The sequence below is a fragment of the Phyllostomus hastatus genome, unplaced genomic scaffold (assembly GCF_019186645.2).
Source record: "Phyllostomus hastatus isolate PE091 unplaced genomic scaffold, TTU_PhHast_1.1 phas_scaffold_129, whole genome shotgun sequence".
Classification (NCBI taxonomy): Eukaryota; Metazoa; Chordata; class Mammalia; order Chiroptera; family Phyllostomidae; genus Phyllostomus; species Phyllostomus hastatus.
In genome coordinates, this window is record NW_025334009.1 from 10211920 (window position 1) to 10222681 (window position 10762).

At 46.9% G+C, this 10762-nt stretch overlaps 1 protein-coding gene across 1 annotated transcript; it reads right to left on the minus strand.

The window, feature by feature from the left end:
• Nucleotides 1–3993: 3993 nt before the first annotated feature.
• Nucleotides 3994–7001, minus strand: LOC123830485 (C-C chemokine receptor type 8-like). Its single transcript, XM_045856785.1, has 2 exons — nt 6948–7001; nt 3994–6638 (listed from the first exon to the last, which is right to left on the minus strand). Exon 2 carries the CDS (start codon nt 6606–6608, stop codon nt 5550–5552), a length of 1059 nt encoding a protein of 352 aa, XP_045712741.1. The 5' UTR covers nt 6609–6638; nt 6948–7001; the 3' UTR covers nt 3994–5549.
• Between the last annotated feature and the right edge of the window lie 3761 nt (nt 7002–10762).

A 10762-nucleotide genomic window follows, 5' to 3' on the forward strand; every position in this document is an offset into this window, starting at 1 on the left:
GTGGCTAAGGGGCTGACAGAGCCACCCTGCCCGGGAAGCCAGTGGAATGAGGCTTACGTTCCCCTGGGCTGCAGTAACCAGGAACCTGCTAGAGGCAGCAGGGCCCCACCCACTGGTGTCTCCCCTCCTCCCTGCTCCTTGACCAGGAAAAGCCCATCTGAGCTGCAGGCTGCAGTGGTGCTCTGAGCCTCGCCCAGGCAGCCCATTGGAGGAGAGGGGGGGCGCCAGGCTGGAGCAAGCAGATACCCTTCTCCTCCGAGTCACAGTGGAAGATGGCATACTCAAAGCCCAGCCTCTCCATCTCTGTGATCCAGAGGGAGAGGGGGGTGCCTTCCGTTGTTTAAATCTAGAGAGAACAATCGAGCCCATGGCGGGGACCTCAGGCTGGAAACTGACCCTCGGGGTGGCAGCGGTCTCCAGGGCGGTCAGCACCTGACTGGGGGGAGGTCCCCGGGAAAGCCAAAACCTCAGCTTCCATCTGTACCTCCTTGGGGGGGGGGGGGCGCAGAATCCTCTGAGGGGGAAGAACAGCTTCCAGGGAGGGGAAGAGATTAGCAGTGTGAGTGAGGGGCGGAGTGGAGGAGGCACCACCCATGAAATCAGGATACGGATGTTTCCATCAACCAGGAACAATGTTAATCTGGCACGCCCTCACTTTGGAAGATTGTGGATTAAGCAGGCCAAAATCCCTCTTGTAAAATAAGGAAATGGGCCTCCTCCTCTAACCCCCACAGGCCTGAGGTTTGTTTAAGAGAGATGTGTCTGTACAATATGACCTCCAGGGAACTTGGGGTGGGTTAGACACCTTCATTAGAAGTCAAGGGTAAAGCCTCTGATATAAAGCCCCTGCACTTTTGCCAAGAATCTCAAAGCAAAATTTCTAAGGACAGGCTAGTGTATCAATTTAGAAGTCTTCCAACGGCCTCCTCCTGTCCTTTAAATGTTACCTGACTTCTGCCATTCTTGTCCGTCTGTTCTTCCCCCAATTCAGGCTCTCAGCTCAAACTGGCCACCAGAGGGAGCATGCACCCGGTGCCCAGCGGGTTCCGGCTGGGGGCCTCCAGCATCAGCGTGAAACCCCGAGTGCTGCCCACTGCCAGAGCCTCTGAGCTGCCAGCCATGCACCAGGGTGAGGGCACTGACCTTTAACCCCAGGCACCTCCCCTTCCCCATTCCTTACTCATGCTGCACCTGTCTGGGTGGACAGGTGTGTCAGGAGACTCCAGGAGTGACTGGGGACAGGGGTGGAGATGGCCCTGAACCAGGAGTCCGGGGGTCCTGATTCTGGTCCATCCGCTGTGTCACCTCCCTAGGCCTCAGTTTGCTCACTTGTGAAATGAGTGGGTTGAACTGGGTGGCCTCCAAGTTCTTCTTCTGAACTAATATCTTGTGAGCATAGACTCTCCGCATCCAGGCTGCTTTGTACCTGGCTCTCAGGCTAACGATGCCCCGCCCCGCCGGAGACGCAGGAGAGGGGCTGGGGCACAGAGCACCTGGGAGAAAATGCGTGCGCACAAGCAACGTTTTGCCGACCGATCAGCGTTACTCAGCCCCCAACCTGCCCCATCCCCCACCCCTGCAGCCCGGGTGAAGCACTCCGGATACATGGGGTGGGATCTCACCAGGGACAGCGTTAGCAATCCTAGCAGGGTCTGCTTCTTTTAGCAGTGTCGATAGCCTGGAAGTCACACCCACGACATCCACAGCCTTCTCCATGAGTTCATTATACAGCCCACCATGACGGGGCTCTGGCTGGCACCGGGTGGGGAATAATCCTTTACACAGGGCTGGAGGTGACTGCTTGAAACCTGAAAAGCCCAAAAGAGTATGCCTGCCTATGCCGCGTCAGACTATGCCATATCAGACTATGCCTGATACGATTCCAGTCTGACTCATTAATTCGTGCCTTTATTCAACAGAACGGCCTGTTTTCACCAGGCAGAGCCTGTGCAAACGACCAGAGGTGACAGAGAGTATGTCAGGTTCCCAGACTGTGCACGTGGTAATGCCTAGCGGGAGGAGAGGAAGGCAAGGGAGGAGGCCAGAGAGAAAGCGTGGGGCCCGAGCCGCCACGTTAAAGAATTTGACTTGTATCCGGGAGAGTTAGAAGCAGAAGGATGAAATAGCCAGATGTGCACATGGAAACCTGTACTCTGGTCAAGCCTCGGGACCCTGGGGAGTCTGGCTGAGACTGGGTTGGCCAAAAGCTTGAGCCCGAGGAATTCTTTCCGTCCTATGGAGGCAACTCTTAATCTCTGTGAGCTACCCAATGGCTGGCAGGTGGCGTTAGAACACAGCTTCGAAATCCTGTGTAGCCCTTTTCCCTAAATCAAAGTTATGCATTTAACTTATAAGGAAACAGAAGCACCAAACATTGAAAGTAAGTTGCCCAAAATCACACAGCTAAAAAAAAGATTACAAAATGAAATTTGTCGTTGCTACTTTTACCCTTTATTGGGGTCCTGCTACCTTAACCCAGTCATTTAATCTCAGAAGCTTCAATCACTCAAAAAAACCACAAAAACCCTCTTATTTCATAGGAAAAAAAAAACACTGACATCAGAACTATAACACTATTTGAAAGTGTTTGTGAGAAAGTGTTTTCCAATAAACTCAACTAAAAAAATGTTATCATCCACGCCCCAAAACTATTTTCCCAATAAAACGTCAATAAGACATTTTAATTCCCTCATCCTGTGGTGAAAACATACACAACAAACTAATCTGTAGTTTGACAAAAATAAAGCCACTCCAAGTCACACAGCTAGCACAAGCCGTGCATGGTGCATTCGGATTATGGTTGTACCGTTCAACCTCCACGCGTCCAAAGCGGTTTGCAGGTTACAGATTAGACGCCAGGCAGTTCTGTGAAGCAGGCACGGCGAATGTCACCGTCGTCATCATCCTTATCTTATAGACCACTTCCTCGACACTCAGAAAGCTCGGTTTAGGCCTGCTTGTAACTGGAGGAGCAGCACCCATGGCAGGACGTTCCGAGGCATCCCTTTTGATGTCCACTCAGGAAGGCCCTGCATGGTTCGAGACCCAGAGGCACATCTCACCTTACAAGTGTCAGCTCCTCCAAATGGTCTTCACTGGGTCAGAGAGTGGAGAAATGCTGGCAGGCAGCAGTCTGGCAGCAGCTGGAGGAGACCCCTCCCCAAGTCACAGGTCAACCACAGAGCTGGTCCATCCATCTGTGTCCGGCACAGCGGCCCCTCCCGGGGTGCTGGCTGCGCTCACAGTCTTGTCTTCCAGAACTGAGCCTGCTCCAGGCCACAATGTGGGGAAGCCCTGCCCGGGGAGCAGGGGGCACTCATGAGAAGACCAGGGACTCGCTGGCTGATGCAGCAGACAGGGTGGAGCTCCCACAGCTTTGAGACTTGGCGCTCTGGAATCCCAGTTTGGCAGCCTCTTAGGTTAACAGTAATCATCTGCGTGCCTTTTTTGCCCCGCCCACTGTGGCTCCATTGGTTGGAATGTTGTCCTGTAAACCGAAATGTCATGGGTTTGATTCCTAGTCAGGGCACATGCCTAGGTTGCAGGTTTGATCCTCGGTCAGGGTATGTGTAGAGGCAATTGGCTGATGTAGCTCTCCCTTTCTCTCCTTCCCTTCCCCTCTCTTAAAAAAAAAAAGAGTTTTTGAAGATAAATGAGAAAATAGTTGTTAAGAGTCCAGTTCAGAGTCAGTGTCTAAAAATGTGAAAGTCCCCCTGCCCTGTCCCTGTATCCCTCCCGCCCACATCATTTCAGCTCCGCAAGTGCTGACTGACGCTTCACTGTGCCAGTGTGAAAAGATATAACAGTTGAAGTTGAGAACACACTGAATACATGTATAAAATATAAAATAAAGCTACAAGATGTGGATAAGTGAAAGTGCTAACCCTCAGATATCTAGAGGGCAGGGGGGAAAGTAGAAATACATGTAAAAATTGGGAGGAGAACCATTTGAGCACAGAACAGAGACCAATGTCCAGGGTTCAAAGGCGGCCATGGAGGCCGGGATGGGACAGTAGGGCACGAGGGATGAGGAAGATGCACGAGGCTGGCTCTGCAAGGATGTTTAGGCCCCGTTGCAGAGGGTTTTTTATTTGTTTGTTGTTGACGATCAATAATCTAAGATTCAAGAAGCTAGAATAAAAGAGTAAATGAAACCCAAAGAAAACAGGTAAGATAAAGATAGGAGCAGAAATTAATGAAAAGACAAAAAACAGAAACTCAACAAAGCCAAAAGCTGGTTCATTGAAAGGATGAGTAAAAGTGATACTGATCCAGAACATGAAACTGATCCAGGAAAGGAGAGAAAGCACAAATGACCAAAATCAGGAAAAAGGAAATGACTTCAAATCCTTCTGCATTAAAACAGACTATGTGAGGACATTAGGAAGAATTGTAGACGGATACGTTTGACAATTTAGATAAAGTGGGAAAAATTCTTAAAAATAACAACTTTCAAAAACTGAGACAAGCAAAGATAGAAAATCTGAATCATCTCTACCTGCCAAAGAAACTGAATGCATAGTGTGAAATCTCCCAAAGAGAATCCCCAGACAGCTTCACTAATGATTTTCACCAAACATCCAAGGAAGAAATAATATCAATTTTTTATAAAAACTCGTTCAGAGAATCACAGAAAAGGGAATACTTCCCAACACACTTTTGGAGGCCAAACCTAACCATGGCATTGTAAGAAGAAGAAATTTCAGGACAATATCTCTTGTCAACATAGGTACAAAAATCACACAGAATTTGGTGATTTTTTTTTTAAATGATCACACCAAGAGGCCATTTTTCCCCCAGGGAAAATACATGTTGATTTAAGCTAAGAATCAATCAATGTGGTTCACCACATTAACAGAATAATGGAGAAACTATATGATCACTTCAAGTGATAAGAAAAAAAAGCGTTGGATAAAATTTAAATTCATATATCATAAAGACACTCAGAAAACTGGAAAAAAAACAAATATTATGCTTAATGGCATAATATATTCACTATTTCCACAGTCTCTGGAAGTGGAGGAGACTGACTTGCAGCTGTAGGACTGCATTTGATATGAACTATATCTTGCGTCCAGCACGGCGGCCCCTCCCGGGGTGCTGGCTGCGCTCACAGTCTTGTCTTCCAAAACTGAGCCTGCTCCAGGCCACGCAGCGGGGCAGCCCTGCCCGGGGAGCAGGGGGCACTGGTGAGAAGACTGGGGACTCGCTGGCTGATCCAGCAGACAGGATGGGGCTCCCACCGCTTTGAGACTTGGCGCTCTGGAATCCCAGTTTGGCAGCCTCTTAGGTTAACAGTAATCGTCTGCATGCCTTTTTGGCCCTGACCGCTGTGGCTCAGTTGGTTGGAATGTTGTCCTGTAAACCGAAATGTCACAGGTTTGAATCCTAGTCAGGGCACATGCCTAGGTTGCAGGTTTGATCCTCGGTCAGGGTATGTGTAAGAGTCTTTCTGAGAGTGAAGGGATACTCAGAGCGCAGCACACACCCCGTCTGTCTCTGGAGGAGGCCTGGCGGCGAAAGCGGCGGCCAGTCCAGGGGCCGTGTGCTCACAGAATGTAGTCCATGCTGGAGGAGCGGAAGGAGTGCTGAGAAGGTAAGGACTTCTCCCTGTGTTCCTTGGGGATTGTTCTTACGTAGAGGAGCATGTGGTTGCAAATTTTCTGAAATATTTCCGAGACGTGTTTCTTGAACTTCTCGCCCATGAAAGCATAGATAACGGGGTTGACACAGCAGTGAGCGAAGGAAATGATTTCCGTGACATAGGTGGCGTACGTCAGCCGCTGGTTCATGAGACACCCATCCAGGACGTGCAGGTCATGCAGGGAAGTGAGGAAGAGGACTACATTGAAGGGGACCCAGAAGACTAATGATACAATGACCACGATGAGCACCAACTTGATGGCCTTGGCCTTGTTTTGGTTTTGGCAATTCTTCAGCTGGTGCAGGATGCTAATGTAGCAGAACAGGAGGATGGTGAATGGGATCAACAGGCCTAAGATGTTCATTTCAAAGTGGATGAAGAGCTTCCACTTTACAGTCTGTTGATCGTAATATGAGTAACACTCTAGGACGCCATCTTCAGAGGACACTTGATAAAATACCACCAGTGGGCTGGTGGCCATGCCGGCGGTCAGCCACACCACCAGGGTCAGGGCCGTGCCCATCCTAGCTGTCCTCACCCTCATGGCATACACGGCGTGGACAATGGCCAGGTACCTGTCCACACTCATGAGGGTGATAAAAAACATGCTGCTGAAGAAGCCAATGTAATAAAAGCCAGAGACCACCTTACACATGACAGTCCCAAACACCCACTGGTGGAGGTGATAGTGTGTCAGAAAGGGGAAGGAGAAGACAAAAAGCAGGTCCGACAGCGCCAGGTTCAAGAGGTATATGTCTGTGATGCTCTTCAGCTTCTTGCAGAAAACAAGGACCAGGATGACTAGGCTGTTCCCGAGAAAGCCAAATACAAACAGGAGGCAGTAAAAGACAGCAAGAAGCAACCTGCCCTCTGTCTGAGTAATTTCCACATCGCAGGGGCTTGAGAGGCTGTCGGGGTAGTAGTAGTCAATTACTGTCACACTGGGCTCGAGCGTATAATCCATCGAGGCAGGGGGACCTGGTTGCACAGGCACCTAAGAGACAGGCATACCTTAAAAATGTTTTAATTTAAAGAATACGACTGAGTGTGTCCTCCAACCCCTGATTCCTATGTTGAAGTCCTAGAGCTTTGTTACAGATGAAATGTTTTCGCCCCTCTCCCCAAATTCCAAAATGAATCATAGCTCAAGTCTCACCCATCCCTGTTTTATTGTAGGTGATATCTAGACGAGACTTTGGACTTGAGGACATACAGATGGCCAACAGACATATGGAAAGATGCTCAATGTCACTAATCATTAGAGAAATGCAAATTAAAACCACAACAAGAAACCACCTCATACCTGTCAGAATGGCTATTCTTCATAAATCCACAAATGACAAATATCAGCGAGGATGTGGAGAAAAGGGAGCTCTCAGGCACTGTTGGTGGGAATGTAGACGGTGCAGCCACTGTGGGAAACAGTACGGGGTTACCTCAAAAAATTAAAAGTGGAACTGCCTTATGACCCAGTGATTCCACTTCTGGGGATTTATCCAAAGAAACCCAACGCACTGATTCCAAAGAACATAAGCACCCCTATGTTCATTGCAGCGTTATTTAAAATAGCCAAGATTTGGAAGTAGCCTCAGTACCCATCAGTAGATGAGTGGATAAAACAGCTGTGGGACATTTACACAATAAAATACCACTCAGCCAGACTTATCTTTTGCAACAGCGTGGACGGACCTGGAGGGTATTATGCTATGTGAAAGAAGCCAGTAGGAGAAAAACCGGTGCCATGTGATTGCACTTATATGTGGAACCTAATGAACACAATATAGAAATGAAAGAGAAACAGACTCATAGACACAAAGAACTGACTGACATCGGTCAGGGGGAGACTGGTAGTGGATTGGCTGAAACGGGTGAAGAGATTAAGCAAAAAAAGCTCATGGACACAGACAACAGTATGGTGATTACCAGAGGGAAGGGAGGGGGGCAAGAGGAAGAGGGTAAGTGGGGGTAAATAATGATGAAAGACTAGATTTTGGACGGTAAGCACACAATGCAACATGCAGATGATGTACTGAAACCTATGTGATTCATCGACCAATGTAACCCCAATAAATTCAATAAAATATTAAAAATGATCATTTTGCCCTGGCTGGTGTAGCTCAGTAGATTGAGCGTGAACCTGCGAACCAAAGGGTCACTGGTTCGATTCCCAGTCAGGGCACATGCCTGGGCTGGAGGCTAGGCCTCCAGTACAGGGGGTGTGAGAGGCAACTACACAGTGATGTCTCTCTCCCTCTCTTGTTCCTTCCCTTCCCCTCCGTCTAAACATAAATAAATAAAAGCTTTTTAAAAAATGATAATTTTTCTCAAATTGAGGTACACACTGTAGGCAATGTCTATCTAGATCTATTATTATTCAAGGCATTTGATTGCTGAACATTCAGACACCTGTATTCACCATGCCACCTTTCTCGAATTTGAAATCTAAGCCAGTTAGCCATTTTTAAAGATATTCATTTCATTTCAGTACTTGCCCCAAATACGTTTTAAAACACAGTTCCCTCAGCCAGAGCCACAGGAAGCCACTAGTGCCTTCAGGTTTTCTGTCATCTGGGACAGGAAAAGATTAAAAAATTTTCCTCTTATTTCAGACCTTTGAAACATTGGCCTTTCCTTTGCCCGTTTCCCAAGGACATAAATGTGTCCCTGCCCACTTATGTCCTTCTTCCCCAAGAATGATTACTGACACTTACCTTAGTTTGAATCTTTGTTGCTAATCTCTTCTCCGAGTCTATACTGCTGAGTGCTTATATAGTAACACCTCCCTTGGAGAAACCCAGAGAAACCCCGCCCATGTTTAGCCCCTTCTAATGTGTCCTTACCTTGAAGAAACAAAATGACTTCTAGCCCTGGCTGGCATAGCTCAGTGGAATGAGCACGGGCTGCAGCGAACCAAAGCATCGCAGGTTCGATTCCCAGTTAGAGTACACGCCTGGGTTGCAGGCCATGACCCCCAGCAACTGCACATTCATGTTTCTCTCTCTCTCTCTTTCTCCCTCCCTTCCCTCTCTAAAAATAAATAAATAAAATCTTAGGGGAAAAAAAAGCAGCCCTTAGAGGGGAATGACAGCTTTATTCCACCCCAGCAGTCTGTCTGTCCAGACCAGGGCTGATACTCAGAGTTCTGTTATTCCTGTTTTACAAAACCAATTCTCTCAAATGTCTGCAGAGCTCACTCCCTCACATCCTTCAAGTCTCTACAAGATCATCAGCCTCTCAGCTGGGACATTCTCCCAAATACCCAGCAATAATCACTTAAGCCACATAATGGAACAGCGGGGATCCTATTTGCGGTCACCACAAAACTAAAATAGCCGAGGGGGGAAAAGCCTAACAAGGAACACACATTGCCTAAATGAGAAAAACCACAAAAAAACTGCCGAGGAGGCCACATGCACCAGCCATGACATGCCAAAGCTTCTGAGATGACTCCATACTGCTAACATGCTAATTCCCTCCAAATTAATCTCCGGTCAATGTCATGTCAATCAAAATCCCAAAGGATGCCTGTCAACGGAACCAGACGATTCTCAAGGCCATAGAGAACAGATCGTTCTCAAGAATACCAAGAACATTCAGAAGAAAAACACAAAGTGGGTGGGCATTAGGTCCTAGCAAATACCAAAAGGCACTACAAAATCGTGGAGGGGACGGGGGAAACAGTGAAAATACTGGCATAACTATAAACAAATACATGAATGGAATATTTTAGAATCCCGAAATCTATTCAAGCACTATGATATAGGAATTTAGTTCATGATAACAGCGGAATTTTTAACGTGGGGAAAGGATGGAGCATTCCATAAATGTTGAGATGACCGATTTTCCATTTGGAAATCGAGCTAGACCCCCTACACCAACACTCTTACAAAAGTAAAATCATAGGCAGAAGGTAAACCTTCAACTATTTTTAAAAACCACAGAAAAATCATCTGAATTTTTTTTAAAGTGAGAAGGCATGGGGTTTAATCAAAACCCGAAAACCAAGAGCTGACAAACAGGAAGACTAACCAGTTTACTCACAAAAATGAAGAGACTTCCCTATGACTTAAGACAATGAAAAGTCACAAGGCAAGTAACAGAGTAGGAGAAAAATAGTTGCACTACATTTTGTAAACAAATAATGTTCAGGAAAATAACTAGTGTAAGAAAAAGAAAACCCAGTTGGAACAGGCCAAAGAACACGGAGCTGTTCAACTAAACTAACAACTTAGAAAGTGAAACTTAAAACAATATGTTTTAAGTGAAACGTAAAATCACTTTTGTCAGGGATTTACTAAATATTTATAAATAAATGTCAACAGGATGTAGAGAAAGAGGCCATTTCTGGATCTTTGAGAGAATAAACCAGAAGAATATCAGCAATATCTGTCACCTACACGGAAGGGACTTGATTAAAAATCATATAATGGGAAAGAGATTCTAGTACAACCCTTGGTAGGGGGAAATGAAGGAGTCTGTTCTTAGCTTTGAAATAATTTTTTTTAAAAAATTTGAAATTTACTGAGCACTTAACTACAAGCCAGCTACTATTCTGAGAACTTTTACACCTGGAAGCTCATTCCATCCTCCCAGCCACCCTACAAGATATTGACAACTCACCCTCGCCACCCCAATGGCAGAAACAAGAAAGTAACTCAATTAACTCAAGTAAAATAAGAGGACATATTACAAAGAATTGAAGGGCAAAACAAATTGGGAACACAGGAGGTGGCCAATTACTCTAAGCAGTCAATGACTCTAAGGCAGGGTCTGTAAAACCATGGAACTAGTGACGTTGGGGGCCAGATAATTCTTTGCTTCTACCCACCGGATGCCATTAGCATATCCAGTTGTGACAACCAAAAGTGTCTCCCGACATTGCCAAATGTCCTCTGGGGGACAACGTCACCTTCAGCGGAGAACCACATCTAAGGTCACCCAACCAGTAAGAGACAGGACCCACCCCTGGCGGTCCACACTGCGCTCACAGCCCTTCGCTGCACTGTTCCTTGATGTGCACGAGCAGTGAGACTCCTGGGATCCTGAAGGACTTTCCTGGGTCCTTGTCCCAAAATACGGGCAGGTCAAGACCATGACTGAACTAGGATCAGAGAGATC

Bases quoted from the DNA above. Each gene is read 5' to 3' on its own strand.
- LOC123830485 (XM_045856785.1), bottom strand. From the start codon at position 6,608: ATGGATTATACGCTCGAGCCCAGTGTGACAGTAATTGACTACTACTAC.